The sequence below is a fragment of the Piliocolobus tephrosceles genome, chromosome 16 (genome assembly GCF_002776525.5).
Source record: "Piliocolobus tephrosceles isolate RC106 chromosome 16, ASM277652v3, whole genome shotgun sequence".
Taxonomy (NCBI): Eukaryota; Metazoa; Chordata; class Mammalia; order Primates; family Cercopithecidae; genus Piliocolobus; species Piliocolobus tephrosceles.
This window is the reverse complement of record NC_045449.1, coordinates 44879477-44906349: the sequence shown is the minus strand read 5'-3', so window position 1 is coordinate 44906349 and position 26873 is coordinate 44879477. Positions and strand designations below refer to the sequence as shown.

General features: G+C 41.2%; 1 protein-coding gene across 3 annotated transcripts in view; it reads right to left on the bottom strand.

Annotated features, from left to right (window-relative positions):
• Positions 1-544: 544 nt before the first annotated feature.
• SPOP (speckle type BTB/POZ protein) overlaps positions 545-26873 on the bottom strand; it is an 88243-nt gene continuing 61914 nt past the window's right edge. For 2 of the 3 annotated variants that reach the window (XM_023204418.1, XM_023204416.2), the window contains 9 exons: positions 25296-25439; positions 24507-24628; positions 21802-21953; positions 21548-21675; positions 13856-14033; positions 10127-10182; positions 9186-9308; positions 3539-3681; positions 545-2203 (listed from right to left, as the gene is read on the bottom strand). In XM_023204418.1, coding sequence (XP_023060186.1) covers positions 2059-2203; positions 3539-3681; positions 9186-9308; positions 10127-10182; positions 13856-14033; positions 21548-21675; positions 21802-21953; positions 24507-24628; positions 25296-25373 — 1125 coding nt within the window. In that variant the 5' untranslated portion in view covers positions 25374-25439 and the 3' untranslated portion in view covers positions 545-2058. The remainder of the gene's footprint in view (positions 2204-3538; positions 3682-9185; positions 9309-10126; positions 10183-13855; positions 14034-21547; positions 21676-21801; positions 21954-24506; positions 24629-25295; positions 25440-26873) is intronic. The other variant, XM_023204419.2, reaches the window with a different exon arrangement.

Sequence of the window (26873 nt, the reverse complement as noted above, 5' to 3'; positions counted from 1 at the left end):
TTCAGATGAAATACTGTATACAAATTTAGCTGGAAAAACCTAAGACGATATGGGTAGAGGAGACTTTCGAGTTCGCCTGGATCCCTGGACTTCTGTGCTGATCTGGAAAGCTAGGACAGAGGAGGCACAGGACAGCAGCCAGCAGCCAGCAGCCAGCACATGTAGAACTGGGTACTTCCTCACTCAGGGGACACTTCCCAAGGGAAACTGGGAAGTGCAATGGAATGGTTTCCAATAAACTAATCCTGCCTTTGATTATATTAGTAACAGATCATATTTATCCATTCTAGAGGCAGTAAGATAAACGAAAGTTGGAAAATGTACAAAATCTAAGGTCCACTGAAGGGAACTGGAAGGTGAAATAGGTTGAGGTTCCATCAAAGGTAAAAAATACACACGCTGGCCAAATAGCTGATGCATTCTTCAACATATCCCACTGTCCTAACAGAGCCACAAAAAAGGCAGACAGGGAGCCCCAGAGTATTTTTGTGAGCTCAGATATTAGCTTTTCTGGAAACACATCAAGTCAATGACAGAACCAGTAAGAGACAATAATTTCCCTTTATTTAATCTCTACATTTATGTCCCCTGGATCTTTTTGTATTTAGTTAGGAGAAGGGAGGTGGGGATTAGGTCTTAAAACATACAGGGTGCAGAAAAGCCCACTACCATTACTTGCCTTGGCAGAGGTAGGGGCCTGATCCCTCATCAGGATATGGACTGTGAGATACTCAGGGAGGACAAGAGACTGGCAGATGCTGATAGCTCACAAAGAAAACTTGAAATTACGGAGTCTCAACAAATCCCTACGGCTCATTAGACATTTCAAACATAATGTCTGCAAGCTGAAAACTAGGACTTCAAAATCCCTTAAGCAAGGGACTCAGACCCAAGAGACAAAGCAGGTGAGTGAAACAAAAGACCAGAGATACCACACAGTACAAAATAGTAATTATTTATATTTTCAAAAAGAAAAAATTAACATTTGGAAGTTCTCCCCTGGAGGAAGAGGGGCTAGTCAGAAGGAACAGAACTGGCTCCTATGCAGGCGGCAAGTCAGGTACAAACAGCTGAGCAATCTGGGCTGGGATTTTATCACACAGCATCTTTAATTAATAAAATTTCCTTCTCTCTTCTCTTCTTTTGTTCTGTTTTTGTTTTGTGTGTTTTTTGTTTGTTTGTTTGTTTTTTAGAAAAAGGGGCGGGGGAGAAGAAATAAAATCAGAGAAAAATGCCCAAAAACATTTTCCACAATATCTAAAAACAGAGAACCATAGTTCTTGTCAAGACAGTATGAATTCTGGATGAATTATTTTTTTCCAGTTTTCAACACCAATAAAGATTTTTGCAAAAGCCACCACATCAGAACACTCATCTTCCAGATCAAATAACCTTCCCCTTTTGCCTTCACTTGTCATTTTTCATAAAAGGATAAAAGGATGCATTCTGTTCTTGCAAACAGTAAGTGCTAACGACAAGAGAGCTCTTCTGATGCTTGTATGGTGGTGAGTTTTCACAAATATCCAAGTTTTAGCACAGTTGGAAGGACTAAAATTTGTTTCTCTCAATATAAATACTACTGGAATCCACAAACTGATTTTTGAGAAATTCTGCAAAAATCTTTTCTTCTTTCCTTTTCCCTTCTGTTAAAACTCAATGTCCTTTCTTTTTTTTTTCTTTTTGCTCCAGGCACCTGACGATTTATTCTGCTCAGTCAGATGCAGACAGGTTTCTCCGAAGTACCACCGCTGGGATGTCCTCAGGCCAGCACCTAAACTGAATCCCCACAGTATCAGACTCGGCCAGGCCAAAGGGAACACAGTGACGCAGCAACAGGGTTTTCATTAGGTTGAATAGCCCCAAGTCCTGGGCCCTTCCCTCCCCCCGTTTCCCCCAAGTTATTTAGTGCTGTTTTAAAAGTCTGGGGCCACAATGCAGTCTCTTCCCCTCACAACAGAGTAAAAGCTCCACAGATTGCGCTGTCTACCTGGTGGTCAGTGGCAGCAACAGTGGCTGCTGCTTCTGGAAATTAAACGGAGTCTTACAACAAGCAGGATCTTAGGATTGCTTCAGGCGTTTGCGTGGGGGTCCCAGAAAAGGGCACTGTGCTGAAGCCAGAGAGCGGTATGCCTCAGCCACCAAGTGGGGATGTGACACCACCATTGACTTCCACCCAGAGGTCTCCAAGACATCCGAAGCATGACTAGGAGAAATGTGGAGAAATGGGTTACCGAAGGGAGTGAGCAAGGGATGAATTCAACAGCCATCTAGATAGCCTAATTTTCCAGTGTTAGGTATAAAGGGTGTCAATGCAAGAAACAGACAGAACCCTTAATATGCATGAGAATTTGCTTGTTAGACAATGCGCAGACTGGTGACTTGCCTGTGGCTGTCGTCATCTGAAAACCAGGACTTTGAGCCACTATATTCTCAAAAACAAAAAGCGGAATGTTCCCCAGGCCCTCAACACTGCCTATGTTCCTTATATTCACCGGTGATGCCCATCATAAAAAGGAGCATGGGCTCCCTCAGCCAGAAGCCCTGAGCTTCTGCCTGGCTTTGCCACTCACCAGCCTTTAACCACAGGGCAGATCAGAGCCCGGGGCCTAGTTGATTATCAAAAAAGAGGGGAGGATAACCATACTTCATTCAATGGTTAATATCTCAAAAGCACCAAGCAAGTGTCCAGCACACAGTAAGCACTCAAAGGAACTCACACTGATGGGTCTCTCCACTCCTTCTTCTGCCTCACTTGATCACTCCTTAGAAAATAATTCTACAACTAGACCTAGAGGATGTTATTTCTTGTCTTTGGGAATTTTCTACGTTGAATATTGTTCACTCAATCATCTGAAATGTCTCAGACCTGTCTTGCCCCAGGGACTGCTGTTGTGAGGGCTTTTCTTCTTCGGGTTTTTCTCAGCTTTTGCTCTCTCCATGGGGCAAGGGATAGAACATGTCCCACTGAGAAGATGGGTTGTAGTTACAATTCATCTTTCATATTATTATTCATATTATTTCATATTATTATTTCAGAAAGTAGTATTGCCAGGTCATTTGTCACTTACGATGAAGGAACAGATTTAGTGGAATGAACATTTCTTTCTCAAAACAGTATTATGAAACCAGCTACTGATGATCCCTTCTCTTTTCCTCATTCTATAACTGAACGTGAGGTACATTTTACCAACTCATAAACATATCTCTATCCTCCTAGAAATCTACATGTCTTTTATTAAGTCACTGAGTGTGAAGTAAAGATACTATAATTTGGGGCACACAGCTTTTTCAGGCAAGTTATTTTCATCACTTCGATTCACTATGAGGAAGTAAAACACTTTACTCACCAATAGGATTCAACCCATGAAGGTAAAACCATTTTCCATAGAGTCAATTAAAGGAAAAGATGAAAGCTCTATACTTACTGCCAAAAGGTTAATGAAGCTACTTGCCTGCTTTACCCACTAATTCAAAGTCTTTCTCATTTCTTTAGCTATCCAACTATTCTGAAAGAAGAACTTTGAAGATGCCAACTCACTAGTTGATGAAATCCACTGCCTGAGTTTTCAACTGATCTGCGCTGTGGAGGTCAGCCAGGATGAGAATTTCTGCAGCATTCTCCACGGACAGGTTACTGCAGAGGGCATCCTCACACATGACCTTTAAACGCTCCAGGGCATACTGTAAAACACAAGCACTGCTGTCATCAGAGCAGCAACAGCTCTGGGCTGACCACTACTGAAGCTGTTTTCTTTAGCTGTACCATCATATTAACTAGATACTTGAACAGAACTGCACAGACCATGAAAAGCTACTACTGCAATGATAAAACATAACCATATTCTTAAGGTTAGATGTTTAAGATTGAAACATAAACAGCTAAAATATCTTGGAAAGCTGCCATTAGAGTTCTAAAGTCTACCTATTAGAAAAATGGCAATACCAGGGTAGATCTGCATCCTGAAGTTTACTCTCCTCCAGTCTGCGATGAAAGTTGTTCTTAAACCTTCACCACTTAATGATTACAGTGAGGCATCAGTTTGCTTCAAGTCAACAGGGACATTACTGCAATCCCCTTATTTAGAGCCAGAAGAGGGTGAAGCACAAATCTTTTGACTTAAGCACTGTCACTAGCCCAGCAGGATATGCCAACTGACCCATCAGGCTGTGAAAAGGAGCCCTGGGATGACTTTTACCAGCATCTCTGCCACTACTTGCTTCTGAATGAGGGTCAACTAAATGCTTCCTTTTAAATAGAGAAGGATAAATAGAGTCTTATTTTATTGGGGTTGAGGTTAAGCTTCTCAGGGTAAACGGACAAAGTGGCAGAGAACCTAATGCAGTTTCAGTTTAAAAACTTGTATTTTCTAAGAAAAGGGCATAACTGTTCTTGAAATGGAAAGCCTAGGTTAATGCTGGGCACATCTGATCTACTTGATTGGTTCTGATACAACTCTACCCCTTGTTCTCTAATATGAGATTATGAACTTACTAGGAACTTCAGGGATAGGAAAGAGGAAGGAAATACAAGGAGGCACAAAATAAAATGTCATTAATCAGTTCACAGGAAAACAGCTTGCTTTGAGGCTATGCACAGTCTCCTTAAAGGCCCCAGCTTGAAGGCCCCAGAACTCAATGACACAATGCCCCTTCAGGGTGAATCATAGCAATCAAACCAGGACAATTTCATTGTTATCAATTCTGGGTAAGGAGGCATATCTGCTGGCACTGTGATCTCCTGCAGCAAAAAGAGAGGTTTTATTGGTTTTGGTGCAGCTTTTTTACATCTGAGTAACTGGAAAACAGTTTCCATGGAAAACAGGAATGACATTAGATAAGCAAGAAAGGAAGTTGCCGTTTTTGTTTTAAAAGGCTGGAAAAAAGGTTTAGTAAATGTTCAGTTTTTTATACAGTGCTGCCCAGACAATTCCTCTTATCTTTTCTCAATACATTCTTTTAAAAGGACTTTTACTGTGAATAGCTCTGATCCCTACTGCATAATTAGACAAAAGTAGCCATTCTTGTCCCTTGGGGACAAAGTTTTTTCTTAATTATGCTTCTGAAAAACCTGCCTAATGGCAGTACTTACCCAAGAGATGGAAATTGTGTCTCCCAGGCCTAACTGAGGAGTTTTGTTTTGTTTTTGGTCTAATTACACATGTCCCCAGGAGACTGGAAAAGCTTAGAAGAAGCTGTTTCAGCCTCTTGGGTAAATTCTAGATGTTTAGATCATTCCATGAAAGATTTCTTACTCTGTTTTCCTAAAACTCACAAAGAGGTGTAAAGGTAAAAATGTTTTCAAATAGGCTTGGAGCAAAACCTGTCTAGTGGGAAATTCTGAATGGAATTTGAAAATGCACCCTTCAATTACTTCTCATTCATAAATTTAAAGCACTGCTGTGATTCAACAGCTTTATCTTTTAAAACCACAAGTTAACACATTGTGCTGAAATGCTATCCTTGAAATGGCAGTTCAGGCTGATCGCCATGCCCTGTGTCCTTACAGTAGGTTACCAGTAGGTTTTCCGGCTAGGGAGCAAGAATGAAAACTCAGGGACACAGCAGAAGTTTACTCTTGGCTCTGCGGATATACAACTCTGAGCCTTAGTATTTCTGTCTAAAAAGTGGGCCTTGCAATACTTATCCTTATGGAATCTAGAAGATGAGAGGATAAACACCTGATGTGTACAAGCACAAGCGACCACTTCATTAAAAATCAGAGCACAGATCAGGCAAAATCATAATTAACTTTATAAAAGGCAGGTATTGGATTATGTCTTCTACTTTCCCAGAGCTTGAAGTGAATATTTTCTTACTGTCTCCATTAAAAGCAAGTTTCCCTTGGTCAGAATTGAGGTAGACTGGAAGGACATGGAATTTTCACATTGCTTAATTGTACTCATAAAGTCTTGAAAAGTGACAAGAAGGATACGGTTACTATTCCAAATCTTCTTCATCAAGAGCACTGATTGCATTTACTTACCCCATCCTCTACATACACTCCAAAAAGCCAATCAATAAAGCTAAACCTCCACTATAAACACAGGCACTTTCCTCTGTCCTCAGGCACAAAGGGAGGTAGACTATCCCATCAGCAAACACTGGAAGACTCTTGTGTCCTTAGACCAGAACCCGCTTTTCCCACCAATGGGTATTGCAGCATCACCCCAGGAAGAGGGGGTGCTTTTAGCAGAGAACCTTCTTTCTCACAGAGTCTACTGCTGGCAGGGTCTACACCCTTTTCCCACCCTCACGCCAACTCCACTTGTCCCCCAACACAGGAAAAGCTCCCACAGGGTAAACACCAATTCTTTCACCCTTCCCCACAGGTCATGTGTCCACAGACCGCAGGGCCTAGAAGGGTATTGGGTTCTCTCTCTGATGTACCTACACAATGAAAGTCTGTTTCCCAATGTGTGTTTTGGGGACCACTAACGTTTTTTTGTTTTTGTTTTTGTTTTTTTTTTTTTGTTTTTTTGTTTTGTTTTGTTTGAGACGGAGTCTCGCTCTGTCGTCCAGGCTGGAGTGCAGTGGCGCAATCTCGGCTCACTGCAAGCTCCGCCTCCTAGGTTCACACCATTCTCCTGCCTCAGCCTCCCGAGTAGCTGGGACCATAGGCGCCTACCACCATGGTCAGCTAATTGTTTTTTGTTTGTTTGGCTAACTTTTTTGTTTGTTTGTCTGTATTTTTTAGTAGAGACAGGGTTTCACTGTGTTAGCCAGGATGGTCTCAATCTCCTGACCTCGTGATCCGCTTGCTTCGGCCTCCCAAAGTGCTGAGATTACAGGCGTGAGCCACCGCGCCCAGCCGCTGACCACTAATCTTGCAGGTGATCCTTGAGAAAAAGGATTCCAGGGTTCACTAAATTGGAGAAATGCTGTCTATCATAATTCCTATTAGAAAATTCACAGTAACATTAATATGCTACAGGTTCTGAGAAATCCTGCAGTAAGACAGCAACTATTTGTCTTGGTTAAACTCAGTATTTTTCATAAGCCGCCTTTCCCACCAACCTAATATCTGTTGATATTTCACCTTATTTTGGGAATCACTGACCAAATTATTTTAGGTAATCATCATATGTCTTTGATTCTAAGATCTGCGTTTTTATTTTCACACTTTAACACTTCCCAAATTGAAATGTGTCTTATGAAGTATAATTTATTCTACTATTAAGCTATTAATGCTCTCATAATTTTGAAGAAATACTTTCTATTTCGATAACTACTTAGGTAAAAGCTGAAAGTGCTAACCAGGACACTAGGTAAAAGATTACAGCCATGCCTCAGTATCCTTAGGGGACTGGGTCCAGCGGCCCTGCAAATACAAAAATCTGTGAATGCTCAAGTCCCTTACATAAACTGACAGTATTGGCCAGGCACGGAGACTTACACTCATAATCCCAGCACTCTGGGAGGCTGAGGTGGTCAGACCACTTGAGGTCAGGAGTTCGAGACCAGCCTGGCCAACATGGTGAAACCCTGTCTCTACTACATATACAAAAATTAGCTGGGTGTAGTGGTGCATGCCTGTAATCTCAGCTACTCGGGAGGCTGAGGCAGGAAAATTGCTTGAACCTGGGAGGCAGAGGTTGCAGTGAGCTGAGATTGTGCCACTGCACTCTAGCCTGGGCAACAGAGTGAGACTCCATCTCAAAAATTAAATAAATAGACCAGATGTGGTGGCTCACAGCTGTAATCCCAGCACTTTGGGAGGCCGAGGTGGGTGGATCATTTGAGGTCAGGAGTTCGAGACCAGCCTGATTAACATGGCGAAACCCCATCTCTACTTAAAATACAAAAATTAGACGGGCGTGGTGACGGGCGCCTGTAATCCCGGCTATTCGGGAGGCTGAGGCAGGAGAATCACTAGAACTCGGGAGGTAGAGGTTGCAGTGAGCCGAGATTGTGCCATTGCCTGGGTGACAAGAGCAAGACTCTCTTCTCAAAAAAAAAAAAAAAAAAAAAAATAGACAGTATTGGCCTGTATCTTTATGTATATCCTCCTGTGTACTTTAAATTAGCCCGATATTATCTATACTAACTAATACAATATAAATGCTATGTAAAGAGTTGCTATACTATTTTGGTTTTTTATTTGTATTATTTTTTATTTATTTTTTTGAAACAAGGTCTCGTTCTGTCACCCAGGCTGGAGTGCAATGGTGCAATCATGGCTCATTGTGGCCTCAACCTCCTGGGCTCAAGTGACCCTCCCACCTCAGCTTCTAAAGTAGCTGGGACTATGGGCGTGCACCACCACACCTGGCTAAATTTTTTTATTTTTATTTTTGTAGGGATGGAATCTATGTTGCCCAGGCTGGTCTTGAACTCCTGGGCTCAAGCAACCCTTCCTCCTTGGCCTCCCCAAGTTCTGGGATTATAGGCTGAAGGCCCCACGCACCCAGCACCACTGTGCCCAGCCTGTTTTTTCTTCTTTTTTTTTCTTTTTTTTTTGGAGACAGAGTCTTGCTCTGTTGTCCAGGCTGAAGTGTGGCATGATCTCAGCTCATTGCAACCTCTGCCTCCTGGGTTCAAGCAATTCTCTTGCCTCAGCCTCCCGAGTAGCTGGGACTACAAGCATGCACCACCACGCCTGGCAAATTTTTGTATTTTTTAGTAGTCATGGGGTTTCGCCACGTTGCCCAGGCTGGTCTCGAACTCCTGAGCTTAGGTGATCCACCCACCTCAGCCTCCCATAAGTGCTAGGATTACAGGCGTGAGCCACTGTGCCTGGCCTCTTGTTTCTTTTTTCTCAAATATTTGTGATCTGAGGTTGGTGGGGTCCACATGGATCCAAAGGGCTGTTTTACTGATAAAGTTTAAATACGTTAATAAACTCAAAAACATTTTTGTAAATTATAAAGCACAATCCAAATGTATTTTGAATCTTTACTATCACTGTGGTTAAATTTGAGATGGAAAAAAGAGGAGAGGTAAATGTCAAACTTATCCTTCTTTCCCATAGTTAGGTGACCATATAGTTTACTATTCAAAACAGGACACTTTTGAGAATAAAAAGTGTGCTATTAATAATTGTGTTGGAATAATATGTGTAAACCAGGACTGTCTTGGCCAAACCAAATATGCTCATTTTACCCACAATGCAATACAGAAGCCTGTTCACGAAACTCAAGAAGTCACAATAACTCCTAGTCCTGATTATTTTTCTATTCTTATCTTACCTTGTCAGCAGCTGCCAACAAATCATCAGCCATTTTGTCGAGGTTTGGAGCCTTCCCTGTGTATATGAAGCACATCATTTCCTTAAAAACTTCAGGCTCCACATCATTGATTTCCACTCGATTCTATGCCAGAAAAACTGAATATGAGAAACATTCCAACAGAACAAAATCCCTAAACTAAACTATTTTCATGATTTTAAGCTCTTGTGAGGAGAGAACCTTGCATCATTTAAAACCTAACATTAATGGGCCGGACACGGTGGCTCACGCCTGTAATCCCAGCATTCTGGGAGGTCGAGGCAGGCGGATCACAAGGTCAGGAGATCGATACCATCCTGGCTAACATATTGAAATCCTGTCTCTACTAAAAATACAAAAAAAATTAGCCAGGCGTGGTGGCGGGCAACTGTAGTCTCAGCTACTTGGAAGGCTGAGGCAGGAGAATGGCGTGAACCCGGGAGGCGGAGCTTGCAGTGAGCCGAGATCACACCACTGCGCTCCAGCCTGGGCGACAAAGTGAGACTCCGTCTCAAAAAAAAAAAAAAACCTAACATTAAGGGAAAATTTCTTTGTCCAGCTTGATTATAACAATCTTTTCGCTCATCACATGTTCCATCTTTGTTTTCTCAAACACAACAGCAAAACAACTCTTTGATTTTTTTCACCTTTCTTTTCCTCAATTTTCTGAGTAAAAACATATGTCTAAATACCCTCACCCAAAACTCTGTGGATGATCAGCCTCATTTAATAAGTCAATCTGCTTTATCCATAATACTTCTACACCACTTCTCTCTGCTTTCAGAAGGAGTTTAGGGACTCATACTCCATTTTAGTAACACAGTAAGAAAAAATAATTAGGAAAATAAATCTGCAGCTAAAGTGGGAAATCATCTGACTCTAGACACCTGGCTAAACAGACATGTCTTCATCTTGTTACATACCTTTTTGCTCTCTTCCATTTCATGTTCAAACATGGCACTAAAAACCGGAGAACGAGCTACAAAGTGAAAGAAAAACAGATAAGGCTATCACAGTAAAATCTTTTGGTTCTTTCCAGTCATGAGGGAGAGATCATTTTCTTTCCTATCCTACTGCTATAGGAAAGGTCTCTGCCTCAGCTTACATCAGAATTACAAAATTCCTCTCTTTATATAACAATAACTAATTATAATACATAAAGGAAAATAAAACACTACTTCCAAAATAACTTATTGTCTCTACTCCAACCATTCACATTTCAAGGAAATTACTTATATACGTTGGATGATAATGCTATGTTCTCTGTATAGATTTGGGGTTCAAATGGAAAGTCCCTTATGATCATGCAGAGTGTTCTAATACCTATGTTTTTGTCGGAACTGACACCACACTTTCTGCACCTCCAGGGACCACATAGGAAGGTCAAGAACTGGGCTCAATGGCATCCACTAACCAGATGAAGTGCATGTTCACTTATGGCAAGCTGTCTGTCTTTCTAAGCTATGCATTCTTAACAGAGATGATATTGCTGCAAAGAGGTAGGGGGAAAAAAACTTTAGATTTTATAATGATTTGTGTCCCTTTAAAGCACAACCCAGGCCGGGCGCAGTGGCTCAAGCCTGTAATCCCAGCACTTTAGGAGGCCGAGACGGGCGGATCACGAGGTCAGGAGATCAAGGCCATCCTGGCTAACACGGTGAAACCCCGTCTCTACTAAAAATACAAAAAACTAGCCGGGCGAGGTGGCGGGCGCCTGTAGTCCCAGCTACTCCGGAGGCTGAGGCAGGAGAATGGCGTGAACCCGGGAGGCGGAGCTTGCAGTGAGCTGAGATCCGGTCACTGCACTCCAGCTCGGGCGACAGAGCAAGACTCCGTCTCAAAAAAAAAATAAAATAAAATAAAATAAAATAAAAAAAAAAAAAAAAAAAAAAGCACAACCCTACCTGATAAAATCTCCTTCCTTACTATTTTATTTCTCTCATCAGGGAGAATTTAAATTTAGTTTTTCTCCTTAGAGGCAGGGATAATGAAGGTTGAGAAACAGTATTCCAACTCATGTTCATTCTAGTCCAATGAACATCATGAAAAATAATCTCAACCATGAAAAGTAATAAAATGGCTAAGAACTCAAATTTGTTCATGTTGTCAAATAAATCAGGGGTTTTGGTGAAAGGTGCGATCCAACGATTACCTAAGAGTGAAGGAATGGACAAAATATAGAGTAGAAGGGATTTGAGCTAACAGGGAACTGGAATTTTTGGCCTATAGTTTATGTCAGAAAGGACTAATTTTAGTTCTGCCATTTTCTTTTCTTTTCTTTTCTTTTTTTTTTTTCTGAGACAAAATCTTGCTCTGTGGCCCAGGCTAGAGTGAAGTGCAGTGGCGTGATCTCAGCTCACTGCAATGTCTGCCTCCTGAGTTCAAGCGATTCTCCTGCCTCAGCCTCCCAAGTAGCTGGGATTACAGGTGCCCACCACCACGCCTGGCTAACTTTTGTATTTTTAGTGGAGTCAGGGTTTCACCATGTTGGCCAGGCTGGTCTTGAACTCCTGACCTCAAGTGATCTGCCCACCTCTGCCATCCAAAGTGCTGGGATTACAGGCATGAGCCACTGCACCCGGCCTAGCTCTGCCATTTTCTAACCACATATTCTTGGGCAAATCATTTAACCCTCTGAACCTCAGTATTTTAATGTATACCAAAAGGATATTAATTCTCATTGTTCTTATTTCAGAAGGGTTATAGACTATAGAGAGAACTAAATAAATATATTTCAGAAATTAAAGACTAAAGGCCTGGTGCTTTTCATAAAGAAGGGTCTAAGGCAACCAGGTATTGAGGGTCCTCAGTAAATAGCAGCTGATGCAATGAGAATAAATGAAATAACTCAGGGAGAAAAAGTGGAATGAAAATGGAACTGAAGCAGATCCTCAGGGCTCACCAATGTATAAAAGGATCGGTGAGGAAGAAGTAAGGAGACCACTCATCAGAAGCAACCAGAGAACCAGGAGAGAGGAGTCCTGGTATATGAACTAAAGTCCTTCAAATTTAGCAACTAGTAGATCATGTAATTTTGAAAATCTGCTTTCATAGCATGGAGGTGAACTGAGGATAAGTGGGAGGAAAGAAGTAGAAAGTGAATATGCTAACTCAAGAAACTCAGTTCTGGGGAAAAGAGAGAGAGAGAATATTAGAGGGAGAAGCTTGGAGCCTGTTTACTGGCTGAAGGTGAAGAGAAAATAACAGAGATACTGAAGATACTAGATAGATAGCAAGGGTATAACTGGTAGAGTAAGGTTTCTGAGAAGGCAAGATGGGATATAAAACAGAGCAGAGGTAGAAAAAAAGTCTGCTTTGCCCACAAGGAAGAACACCTCCACTGAGAATGCAGGTGAGGTGAGAAGCAAGAGATGAGGGAGTTCCTACATAAGGGCTTCCTTTTCTCTTGGAGGAAGTAGGCAAGGTAATCTTTTAGGAGTTTGGAAGGAGTTAAAGAGTGGTTAAGGTTTGAGACAGCTGTAATTAAGAAAGGGAGTTGCCTAAACATCTGTAGAAAAACTATTGGCGGTGTTGAGGGCCTAGCTAAGTGTGGAGACGCTAACCAAAGAGTTATAAACTTCCTTGAGTTTTGTTTTGCTTCCCCCTGAGATGGAGTCTTGCTCTGTTGCCCAGGCTGGAGTGCAGTGGCATGATCTCCGCTCACTGCAACCTCCGCCTCCCAGGTTCAAGCGATTCTCCTATCTCAGCCACTGGAGTAGCTAGGATTACAGGCGTGTGCCACCATGCCCAGCTAAGTTTTGTATTTTTAGTAGAGATGGGGTTTCACCATGTTGACCAGGCTGGTCTCAAACTCCTGACCTCAAGTGATCCAGCTGCCTCCGCCTCCCAAAGTGCTGGGATTACAGGCATGAGCCACTGTGCCCGTGACTTCCTTGAGTATTACACAGTAACAGCCAGTTGTGAGAGGGTACAGGAAAATGTTTAGACTGAGGCAGTTTGAGGTTTTACCAGGTGTGTACTTTAGAATGACAGAGCTGAGGGTCTTAGTAAGAAGTGTGTTACTTGAAGGTTCACGCAATTTCCTCTTGGGTCTTAGGGTCTTAAGAGAAGTATGCGGTGATTGTTACCCTTCCCTGGGTGGTGAAGTCAGTCCTTCCTCATCAGTTCCTCCTTGGTGTCAATCTCCCTGGTCTTGAAAACCATGGGTCTATTAGAGCAAGAACTGATCCTCCATGTCAGGGGCAAGAGTTTCATTCTTCTAGCATGTTTAAATTGAAGAGAGGGCTAACCCCTTCAGGGCTGAGGACTAGATAGATGGCATTTAGTCCTGAGTATAGAATCCTCTCCATTACATCCTAAGCCCCTATCTAGGGGTTGATACCTGCTCTTAACTGGTGCTCTAACATCTACTTTCTAGGGGCAAAGGCATTCAATACCTTTGTACATTATCATCCATTCCTTGAAAATTATGGCCTGGGTCCACTACAGAGAGGAAAAACAGAAATCTCATTTTAGAGAGCAGCTTTTTTGGTTCTGAGCATTAATGTTACCAGAATACAAAGGTATATTTAGCTGCAGTTTGTTTTGTAGTTGAGTTCAAAAAGTTGAAGTTGTTCAAAAGGTGATTATGCAATCACTTGTTTTTCCTTAATTCACCAAAACCATAAAATTCCTCATGAATAAATACCAACCTGCTAAGATAGCTTTGTGAGCCTGGAATTCCTGGCCAGCAACACACAAGCAGCAGTCTGTGAACCGGGAATTCTCCCACAGTCCTCCTAACTCATCTGCCAACCGGCACTCAGGAACCTTTACCATGTTCATGGTATTCTGGCCAGAAATGTTGACAGAATCTTGCACAACACTCACCTGTGAAAGACAAGGAAACACAAGCCAAGCTTTTGATACCAGGAATTTTTTTGCCAGCAGACAGAGAGACGACTTTTACCTCATTGCTGTAGTACATTCAGATACTAATATTAATCATATTATCTTGAAACCACCTCCACAAATCAAGGCTTTATCCCTGGATCAAGTAACTCCTTTTCTGTCACAATCAGACTTACTCTATACCATCTCAGGACAATGGGGAGAGAGCCCCACAAACCTCCTTTTCCTTCAGTTTCTAATAAGCTTCACCTCCCTTAGACTACAAACCTGGGCAAAGGTGCCAGAGAGACAAAACTGACAGAAACAAATGTTAAACCTCAAGTATTTACCTTATTCTGCCTTAAGTTCAATACAAAGAGCTCCTACAAATATTACCATTTAAATTAAACTCTAGAGACAAGAATCTAATCCCCGCCCCCCCACTTTTTTTTTCCGAGACAGAGTCTCACTATGTCTCCCAGGATGGAGTCCAGTAGCATGATCATGGCTCACTGCAGCATTGACCTCCCAGGTTCGAGTGATCCTTCTACTCCAGCCTCTGGAGTAGCTGGGACTACAGGCACACGCCACTACACCTGACTAATTTTTTATTTGTTTACAGAGACAAGGTCTCACTATGTTATCCAGGCTGATCTTGAACTCCCGGGCTCAAAGCGATTCTCCATCCTTGGCCTCCCAAAGTGCTAAGACTATAGGCGTGAGCCACTGCACCTCGCCAAATATAATAACTAAAGTCCATAAGAAGTTATTTTAATTAGGTCGAGAACAGGCACATAAAATGCATCTTCTACAAGGCCTAGTAAATAACTGGCACTTCTTCAAAAATATTAGTTTAATGAACATGACATTACTGACCCACTGTCAGTAAGGACCAAACTTGGAAGATCTTTCTAGTAGTGAAAACTGGGTGAGTATCCCACACTTTTATACCTTTAGTCAGTTGTGATAATGACATACAAGATGCCTGGCTGTAGCTACACATGCACTTATAGCTTTGGAAGATAATGATGACAACAGGTTTATAAAGGAATCCCAACTTCCCATTATGGCTTCAGCAGAAGCATGTTTTAACCAGTTCAGCCTAGATAAAAAACCAAGTTAACTTCTAGGTGAGTCAGTGAAACTCAGAAAAATCTGTGAGGGTACCAAATACAAAGATTTATAAATCATACAACGTCACAAAATAAATGTCAGTTGCCAAACTGTAGATAGGATGCTGCAGATCAGTCGTCTGCCTAACAATCATTGTTATGCTTCATCTCCTATATCACATTGTTAGAAAAGTTAAATTCAAAGCAGAACTCACAAACCTTGAGAATTAGCTCCCCACTCTTGCTATTCCTAACACTAAGATGAGAAAGACAGCTTAGGAACATCCTTAATGACCCAGATTTCTTTTAACCTTCAAGATGCAAGTCATCCCTTAAACGCAGTCATAAACCCAGAGGCAAAGTTAATGACCTGCAGTTCCTTCTGTGCAGGAGTGAGATATTTACTATCAGGTCAAGACATTTATTCATTTGTTTAAAACTAGCCGTTATGATCTTGGGCAATGAAGCAGCCAAGTTAATCACTCATGAATATACTTGGCATTAGTATCACATTTATCAGAGCCAGATTATAACATTATTTTAATAGCCTAGGACCCAGTACGAACCATCCCACAGAGATTCTCTCTTGTCCTTTGTAAGATCTCTAATTTGCTTCTTCCACTTTCTCATATTAATACCCTCACTTCTTTGATATAACATTAACACTGAAAGTAGAAGTTGCCTGTTCTCAGTTATAGCTCCAAAATACTAATTTAAAAAAAAAAAAAAAAAAAAAGAAAAGACCAATTAAATCCGACTTTCTCACAGGGAAAGGCAGGAATCTCCTGGGATGGCCAATGAATGGAATGGAGAATGCTTTTGGCACTGGGTTCCTAGTTTGAATTAAACCAGGTTGACAGGAGCCCAAAGTCATTAACACTTGATGGCAATTTAGTAGACTGGGTGAAATGAATTGGCAAGAAGAGCTAAACTGAATTTCACATAATCAAACCATGGTTACCAGTGGGCCTTCTGCTGGTTAGATGCACATGTGGTAATGAGCGGGGCCCAAAGGCTGTGACATCTCTCACTGGGGCAATTCCTCTCTCTGGACTCAGACAGGAACACAGCAGAAAAGAGAACGTACCTTTATTGTCTGAGCCAGGCTTGTTCTGTAGATATATAGATGCCTGGAGTCTCCAGAGCGCTGAATGTCTGGCACCTCTCACCAACATTAAATACGCTTAATTAAAAATAAATTCTAAATGGCATTCACAAATGAGTCTTCAGAGCCCAAACTTTTAACTTAGAAAGGGATTGTTTTCCTCTGCAAATGATGATGCTAAAATGAGACCATTTTGAGAAAAACTAAAGATTTTTTTTTAATGCCTATAAAGTTGACTGTGGAGACTCATTCAGAACTGCAGCTGTGAAGATGACGTGACTGTGACATTTATGTCATCTTATAAATGACTGCATGAAAATGTCTCAGGAAAGCTGTATAATCTCCTTAACTTCAACTTGTAAAAGGGTCTCACTTTTAAAGTGAATCCTTTTCTTAAAAAAACAAATTTCATAAAAAACTAAAGATTGTGCCAATTCTTGTACGTTTCATCTATACATAAAGTAAAAGCCAGGGAAATACACTTTTTAACTTCTGTATAATTAAAACAATCTAGGAAAAACAGACACTGCCTACAAATTATTTACAGCAGGAACAATATTTCTACTAGCAAAAGATTAGCAACAACCTAAATGTCCATCAACAAAAGAATGAATAAATTATACATTCACACAAGACTATTATATACAGCACTAAATATGGATGAAGTATAGTTATATAAATTTTAGAAACATAATGTGAAAAAAGCAAGTCTTAGATGACTACATACAGTCTGACACCATTTTTATAAAGCTCCAATACAAGTAACCTAAACAATATATTATTCAGACATACAAATAAACAAGTACATGATAACGTAAAATTCAAAATAGTTATTTATCATCCTCTGAGTGGGGAAACAAATCTTAGGGATTGGGGAGAAGCATTACAGGTTAGTTTCAAGTTATTGGTCATATTTTTAGGTTGAGTGGTAGGTTTAGTATATTCTCATGCTTTATAACCTACAATGATATTACCTATTGAATCACCATTTGTGTAGTCAAGAACAACCAAATAATGGTATTTTCATCCAGTACAAATAATATATTCAAATAATCCAATAATTAAAGGATAAAAAGGTAAAAATGAATAGATTCACTTATTTAAAATTTGGCAACAATACCTATTCCCAGGCTATGGGGGGTGTGTGTGTGTGTGTGTGTGTGTGTGTGGGTGTGTGTGTGTGTGTATGTGTAAAACAATTAGTTTTAAAATTTACAGACAGGGTCTCCCTCTGTTGCCCAGGCTGGAATGCAGTGGTACTGCTGTGATCACAGCTCACTGTAGCCTCCAACTCCTGGGCTTAAGCAATCCTTCTGCTTCACCCTCCCAAGTAGCTAGGACTACAGGCATGTGCCATCATACCTGGCTAATTTTTAAATTTTTTGTAGAGACAGGGTCTCACTATGTTGCCCAGGCTGGTCTCAAACTTCTGGGATAGAATGATCCTCCTACCTTGGCCTCCCAAAGTGCTGGGATATAGGTTATAGTGAGCTATGATTAAGCAACTTCACTGCAGCCTGGGCAAGATCAAGATCCTATCTCTTAAAAAATTAAAATAAAGTTAATTAGTGTCTGGATATTTCACATTTATATGTTATTTCATATTTCATCTTTAGTTGCAACATCACAAAGAGGTACTGGGATTATCTACCTGTCAAAGGCATATATGGTAAAGTTGGAATACAATGCATCTTTATTTCTAATGGCTATTTGTTTTCAATATAAATAATTGGAGAAAAGGGTCAATAGAAGCTGAAATATTTCATGAAGATTTTCTGTGGACCAAATTATTAAAGAGAAAATTTTAAATAGAATTTAAACATGCTTTCATGTCTCTATTTGTTTATTTATTTTACAGACAGGGACTAATTATGTTGCCCAGGTAGGAGTGCAATGGCTATTCACAAGCACGATCATAGCACACCACAACCTCGAACTCCTGGGTTCAAGTGATCCTCTTGCATCAGCCTCAGGAGTAGCTGGGAACCACAGGCGTGCGCTACCACTCCTGGCTCTCACGTCTCTCTCTTTTATTACCAAAGTAAATGCTCTGTCAAGAAAACTTGGGACCCGAGTTTGTGCTTCCTTGGGTGAATGGCATTCAACTCCACTTAGTGTAGTATAGCAGACTAGAGATAGAAAATAGGGAGCTGACATGACCCTCACACTAGTTTGCTGCACAATGTTAGGAAAAATTACCTGACTCCCTAGGCACTGCTTCTCTCCCCTTGTAACATGAAATGAAGAAAACAGAACTAAACCTAGCTCAAAGGACTGTAATAAGGGACAATTCAGGAAATGCTTTCGAAATGCTTCCAAATAAGTTAACTAAGCAATATCAACTTGTAAGAACTGCCACATTTCCTAATAGGTAAAACATCACTAAGAACTGAAAGTGATCTCAGTGTCCACAGTCATATCACCCTGAACACGCCTGATCTTGTCTGAAAGTGAACTCAATGTAGGGCACATTATAAATAAGACCACCCATTCATCATTTTCAGAGTTCACAATCTAATTTCATTTAAACATTCAACAACAGGAATACCACTGAAATAAAGGCCAAACATAAATGGGTGCTTCTCGGTCTTCCACCATAGGAGTCCCTCTTGTGGCCTCTGGGAGCATGAGAATCCCTATGAAACAACCGTACTTATGTCAGGATGAGAATGAGAGTGCCTGAGCCAAAGGCTGAGTGAGGAACGGGGCACTGGGGTACTAGAACCTAGATTTCTATATGGACATCAATTTCATAAAAGCCTCTAAATAATATGAAAATACTAATTAAACCAATAACAAATAAAATGTAAATATGAATGAAAACAAATGTGTTTATAAATATTCCACTGATAGAAGGGAAATAATAGGTCAAAGGATAAAATGTGCACCAAAAATGATCTAGCTATGAAAAGTGCTAAGAACTTAGATGAGCTGCAGACATCTTTAAAACCCACACATCCAATACACACCCCCACGCAACCGTCTTGCAACGCTGAATGCTACTAAGTCCACAGAGAGCCTTGGAACAGAAACAAGTCTCACTAGGCATAAGCCCAAGTATGAGAAGCAACACTCAGCACCTGTGGCCAACAGAGAAGTGTGAGAGGAACAGATGGCACACCTGGTTCGATGGTAAAAAACCGATGGCATCAGCAGAACCCAGCAGACGTTTCCCTGTTCAACATCTCCTCGTTTCTAAAGTGTCATCTCACTTCCCATCTAAGTCAAGGCACATCTAAACTTAACCACAGGATTTCTCCTAAGAGAATTTCATATGGGGAAGTGAAGGGAGAGAGAGACCGAGCTGGAACTTGGCCTCAGATTCAACCACAGGATAAGAGACTGCCAAGTGAGGGAAGGCCAACTGGTTTCCAAATCAAGACTGTGAAGACAGGGGTTGGAGCAGCTGGAATGGATTGGGAAGAGAGTGGGAAGCATATGAGAAAAGGCTGGACCCACTGTGGACTCAAAAAAGCTGCAGTAAAGGTTATGGTATTGCCTAATATTGCCAGATGCAGTATTTAGGGGAGATTTTCTTCAGAGAACAGTTTCAAGATTGGCTTTCATTTCCAATAGAAACTAGAATTTTCTACTATTTTTTAAGTTTTTCTGAAATGCAAGTCTCTAAGATAGGTGAAGATTCAAACTGTGATCTGTTTACATAACATCTAACCTCATGTAAAACCAACTAAATTCTCATTTCTTCATTCAGGCAACTGAGTATAATCTGTGACCAGTTAAGATTTACACAGAATTCACACTCCAAGTTTATCAGACATAAAAGAACTGCCACATTTTATGTATTTATTATAGATGCTATCACTCTAGCATTTCCTTCTTTTACTTAGTAATTAAAAAGGAGAAGGGATACCAATTTATGCAAACTATATTTTACATATTTAGTGTGGTATTGTAAGAAACTTCCTCCAAAGTTTTTGAATCATTTGCAACTACTCTGTTGCAATACAGAAAGCTGGCTGGGCGTGGTGGCTCACGCCTGTAATCCCAGCACTTTGGGAGGCTGAGGGAGGCGGATCGCTTGAGGTCAGGAGTTCGAGACCAGCCTGGCCAACATGGTGGAACCCCATCTCTACTAAAAATACAAGAATTAGCCAGGCCTGGTGGCACACGCCTGTAATCCCAGCTACTCGGGAGGCTAAGGCAGGAGAATCACTTGAATCTGGGAGGCAGAGGCTGCAGTGAGCCAAGGTCATGCCACTGCACTATAGCCTGGGTGACAGAGCAAGACTCCGTCTCAAAAAAAAAAAAAAAAAGAAAGAAATACAGAAGCCTGCTACTGACAGCTAGGCCTTTTCTGCAAAAGGGCAAGATTCCTAAGGGACTCCCTTCCCTGCTACTCAGGTGGTGATATGCCTCTGAAACTGTCATTAACTCACAGTGTGAGTCTATTATTTGACAGAGCAAGCTGGCAATTGGGGAACAACCGTACCATCCCCCATGATGATACACTGTTTATTATTATCAAGCAGTGCTGCTCAGGAAGTGGTTCCTCAACCACACTATGTGCAGGGAACACTAATGCCCCAGTTGACTGGAGATTTTATTCATTTATTACACCGTGAGCTTGTGAGTATTTCTAAATGTATTCATAACATCATGAAATGACTAATCGGTATATACTCATTAAAGAAACCACTTTCCAACTCATTCTTGGTTTGGGAATTTGACTTCAAGGCTTCTCCTGTAAACCTGGGAAAAGCTCTTAGGTCATTGGTGAGAGGACTTTCCTAACTGACTACAGCTAGCTCTCTGAGCTGTGAGTTAGAGAGCTTTACATAGCCTTCACCCTAGAAAAAAATGGTTCTCACCTTCCTATTTCATAATTACTCCAGCAAGACAAACCATAGGCCTCAACTCTTGATAAGAATCTAGTTTAAAGAGCAGAAAAGGAAAGTAATGTGCAAACACACATGGCCTTCACACTTAAGAAGCCAGAAAGTATAAAGAACAGATACACATATTTAGCTTGATGTGACAGTTCTTTCAAATGCTATCTGAAAAAAATCCCACAGTGAAAACTCCTGACCCAAGCAACTTAAAACTGACACATACCAAGGTAGCACACAATCTTTGTTTTTCAGAACAGTAACAAGTGGAAAGCTGAGATGCCCAACAACCTTGAAATCATCAGGTAGCTCAATAAGTCACATAAATAACATTTGTGCAGCACTACTCCACTTGGGGTTTTTTCTTACTCTATATCCCTGATACAATTAAGTCTACCAATACTCATCAGGTCTGGGAACTGCTAGTCTCAGCAGAATATAAGGACTCACCTCGCAGAAGAGGGTAAGCTTGTCATCAGGGAGAAGCCCGTTGGCCTCATCCAAAAGAAAATCTCTACGGATGAATTTCTTGAATCCCCAGTCTTTGCCTTGCACAAACCTATATGCCCGTTGACTCTCTGGGGTGAAAAAAAAAAAAAGTCATATTTAAGGTTATGCAAACATCAGATCAAAGCCACAACTTGTCAGTGTATGAAACTTCTGGATGTGAAACTTAAGAGTTGAACAAAGAGGAGAACATTCACCCATAGCTTTGGTTTCTTCTCCCTTGGCATTCAGGATGGAGAATTTGAATTTTGCCCGAACTTCACTCTTTGGACAGCTGACCAGTAACAGGTAAAGTGACAGGTAATCTTTGCTTTCTTCATCTAGCCCTTTGGGGTTTACTCGCAAACACCTGTCCAAAACAGATAGAAAAAAAAAAATGTCAAAAGCATCCATTTTGATAGAACTGGAACACCAGACTCAAGAGAGGGAGATATTTAAAAAACAAATCCAGGCCTCAAAGAAGAATATAATTCAGTAGAATAACCAGCTGGGAACAACTTTTTTTTCTTTTGTTTTTGAGACAGGGTCTTACTCTGTCATCCAGGCTAGAGTGCAGTGGTATGATCATGGTTTACTGCAACCTCGATCTCCCTGGTCTCAGGTGATCCTCCCACCCCAGCCTCCTGAGTAGCTGGGACTACAGATGTGCACCACCATGGCCAGCTAATTTTTGTCGAGATGGGGTTTCGCCATATTGCCCAGGCTGGTCTTGAATGCCTGAGCGCAAGCGATCCATCTACCTCAGCCTCCCAGAGTGCTGGGATTACAGGAATAAGCAACCACACCCGGCTGGGAACCACTTTTCTAGAGCAAAATGGGTCACCTTTTAAAAAGTAAACAACAGGCTGGGTGCGATGGCTCACCCCTGTAATCTCAGCACTTTGGGAGGCCAAAGCAGGTGCATCACTTGAGATCAGGGAGTTCGAGGCCAGCCTGGCCAACATGGTGAAACCCTGTCTCTACTAAAAATAAAAAATAAAAAATAAAGAAAAAAACTAGCTGGGCGTGGTGGCAGGCGCCTGTAATCCCAGCTACTCGGGAGGCTGAGGCAGGAGAATCGCCTGAACCTGGGAGGCAGAGGTTGCAGTGAGCTGAGATCGCGCCATTGCACTCCAGCCTGGGTAATAAGAGCGAAACTCCGTCTCAAAAAAGAAAAATAAAAAAAAGAAATGTGTGGGCCAGGCACGGTGGCTCATGCCTGTAATCCCAGCACTTTGGGAGTCCAAGGTGCGCAGATCGCTTAAGTTCGAGAACAGGCTGACCAACATGGTGAAACCCTGTCTCTACTGAAAATACCAGGTGTGCTGGCAGGCACCTGTAATCCCTGCTTCCCCGGAGGCTGAGGCAGGAGAATTGCTTTAACCCAGGAGGCAGAGGTTGCCGTGAGCCAAGATTGGGCCACTGCACTTCAGCCTGGGCGATAAGAGTGAGAATGTCTCAAAAAAGAAAAAAAAAAGTGTGAATAATCTTTTATAGATAATAATAATATACATAATCTTTTAAAGATATTTTCCCAATCTGGCAATAATATTCCAAGACTAAAATAAAAGACGCAATATGAAGGAAGCACAGACAAAAGTAAATTCTCATTACATAGCACAGAATTCCAGGCCAGACTTCTAAACAGTGTTAGAGATGCCAATCTGTTACGGAGAGATCAAAACAAAATTCAGACAGAATAGGTTCAACTAAGTTGTAAATGTCATTAGTCAAATGCATGGGTTTCAGACACTGCTTCTACCACATGCAATACATAGGTCACATGTATCCTTAGGCCTTGTCTGTATTATTGAACCTCTCTCAAACAGGTGGCCCAATCCAGTTTCTCTCTAGGGAGTGCATATGCCACATACATTATTATACACCTTGCTAATGATGAGGATTTAAATACGATGTCTAAGAATAAACATTTCTCTCAACACTTAGTAGTAAAATGCACAATATATAGCCAACAAATACTAAATTAATGAAAAAATAACTTTTGGTGGGTTATCAGAGGTCAAAACTGGTGGTTCAGAGACATGTGTTTGCTCTTTGCAGTGGGTATATGGTTGTATCCTCAACTGTCTGCTCCTCAGGCAAGATGACACATAGTCTGAATAAGACTGATCCCCACTCCTCGATCATATTTTCCCTGCTCCAGGGATTAGTTCAGGGAATGCAGACATAAAACAATTGGTGCATGTACAACATATTCCTGGCCACACAGTTCACAGAAAGCTCAAAGACTTTCGCTGGCACGTAGTAGATTATACCCATTGCTACTGCCAGTCACCCTTCAAGCACAAGAGAAGCTAGACCTGAGATGTCCAAGAGCGTGGAGAGCAGGGCCAGGACAGAGATGGTGTTCTTACTCTAACCACTGGCTTGCTGGATCAAGCTACCTTCAAACCCATCCTATACCCTGTCAATACAGTTACATAAGCAAATAAATCCCCTTTCCTGTTTAAAAGCAGGCAACTTAAAAGTAAAGAGATTTTTATGTTAAAATCTAGATTTCTTGCTTTTCCTGAAAAATCAGAAAATCTGGCAAGGGTCAGTCCTTACTCATGCATAGCTATAGTTAGCTGGAGCTGAGTAGCCAGCATCTCCTTTAGAACACTCACTAGTTTGCCAAGCAGTCACCAGTCATTCCATTTATGGGTATCATTTATAACACTGGCCTTCTTTATTTATTTGCATTACCCTATAGCTTGAGTTTGCTGATTTCTGATATACTCATTGAATGAATTCAACAAATATTTAGTGAGTACCTATTATGTGCTAGGCACTGGGAAATACAGTAAGAACAAAAGAAAAGTCCCGGCCCTCATGGAAATTACATTCTTGTCAGTGTCCCATAAAAACAAACAAAACAGACAACTTCAGAAAAATTTTTACAGCTAGACGTATTCTTCCTCACCATTTCAGTTTATCATTGGCTCCTGATGAAAAGGTAGAACTTTTAATGACTTCACCCATTTCCTCCCGGCAAAAGCTAAAGTTATTGATGGTCCACATGTAGGAGAATTTCACTACCTTGATCTGTTGATAGAAAAACAGGAAGGAATTAAACAGGAAGTGGACAACCTGAAAAAAAAGGCTGAAGAGCAGATTGTCATTTCCCCTCCCTCCCTCTGCATGATCCTGATAGGAAGATAGCAGTTTTCAGGTTTTTCTCACCTTAGGTTCCTCATCCACATTTTAAGAAATCTCATACTGACCAATAGCTTTTATAACTTTTTTCAGCTGCTGAGAACACTGGATGGAAAGTGAGAGAAACATAGATAGGGAAAAAAAAAAAAAAAAAAACCCCAGCACCACCATGGACAGGGCTGGGAAAGCATATGTTAAACTGTACTTAAAATGGGTCTCTGTTACTAAAATGGTGATGTCACTGCCTGGGGTTGCACATCTCACACTTGTTTCCCCAACAGAGGAAACTTAAAACACTTTCATCAAGGGCAATGTAACCAGATCTAGTTTCAAAGATTCCCCCTTTCAACCTCCACTGAAAAACACAAGCCTAGGGAATTTAGATTCCACATGGAAAACTAAGGCACCTAAGGCTAACAAGTACCTTATCTATCTGCTCTTTGGCAGTTATGTTCCAGAGAAAGCAGGAAGTCCAATGTGGAAAACCAATCCTACTCCTTTCATCCACCAAATCCTCCCCAGATGCAACATTCACAGGGTGAAAACGTCAACTTACCTGTGTGTAGCACCAACTCTCAGCTACGGGGCCACTCGACATTTCTGCCGGAGGTGGAGGACTTGGAACCCTTGACATCGCCAGTTTGAAGGTTAAACGAGATTTCCAAAGTCAGGGAGCAAAGATTTCTGTTCCCTCTTCACCCTGGTCAGATCCAGGAGCAAGAAGACTTTATTAGATTATTGAGATACTATCCTAACTATTGTTTGACCTGCTAGAGACTGGAAGTTTTGTCTCCATACTGTTTGAGTGGCTCCTTACCATTGAGGTCCTAAATTTTTTTTTTTCCCCTGAGATGGAGTTTCACTCTTGTTGACCAGACTGGAGTGCAATGGTATGATCTCGGCTCACTGCAACCTTCACCTTTCCTGGGTTCAAGTGATTCTCCTGCCTAAGCCTCCTAAGCTGGGATTACAGGCATGTACCACCACGCTTGGCTAATTGTGTATTTTTAGTAGAGACGGGGTTTCTCCATATTAGTCAGGCTGGTCTTGAACTCCCGACCTCAGGTGATCCACCCGCCTCGGCCTCCCAAAGTGTTGGGATTACAGGCATGAGCCACCGTGCCCGGCTGGAGTCCTAAATTTAAATGTTAACATCAGAGAAGGCTATCTAATGTAAAGTAGTCACCTAGTCACAATTATATCACCCTATACCTCTGCACAATACTCAATAACGATATTGCTGAATGAATTTACTCGAAGGGTATTTAAAGTATATCTATGAAAAGGCTGCCTGAAGAGGAGACAGCATCATTAACACCAGACATAACTTGCCATAGGCTCCTTCCTTTGGGGTACAAATACTCTACTCCTAAAGTAAAATGACCTTGTTACCCGCTCTAAGTTTGCTTCATCTTCTCCTATGCTTCACTGCAAACTTAAGGAGTCTTCTATTCCTCAACCCATTGCTAGCTGCTCTCTTGAAGGGGAATATTTTTACACCTTTCTTAGATGTATTCCTTTCTCTGAAGCATTCATGATCTCTCCCTGCTTACATTCCTGTAACCACTGGGTATTTCAGATTCTTCTCCTTGCTCTCTGTTTTGTGATCATTCCTCAGTTTCTTGTACTAGATTATCTTTGTCCACTGTTGCTCCCCATGGTTTAATCCTCAATCATTTTCTCAATCTACATTATCTTTATGTCAATTTTTTGTTTTTTCATCAGTCAGACATATCTTTATGGCAATTTCATCCATCCCAACAATGTCAAATTTCTACCTTTATACAAATGTTTTCCAAATCTCTACAACTCTCACCTCTCTCATAAGCCTCAGACCATTCTCCAATAACTGCTATATATCTCAATGGGGTGTCTCAGTAGCAAATCAAATCCAACTCAAAATTCTTCCCTCCAAAGCCTTTCTAAATACCAAAGTCATTCAAAAAACTGGTGAACTTGGGGATGAGGGAGTAGACTGGGGAGATGTAGGTTCAAGGGATACAAAGTTGCAGATGGGTAAGATTAATCCATCTAGAGAAGATCTACTGTACAACATGAGGGCTATAGTTAATAATATTGTATAATGGAAGTTTGCCAGAAGAGATTTTAGGTGCTTTTACCACCTATGCGTGCA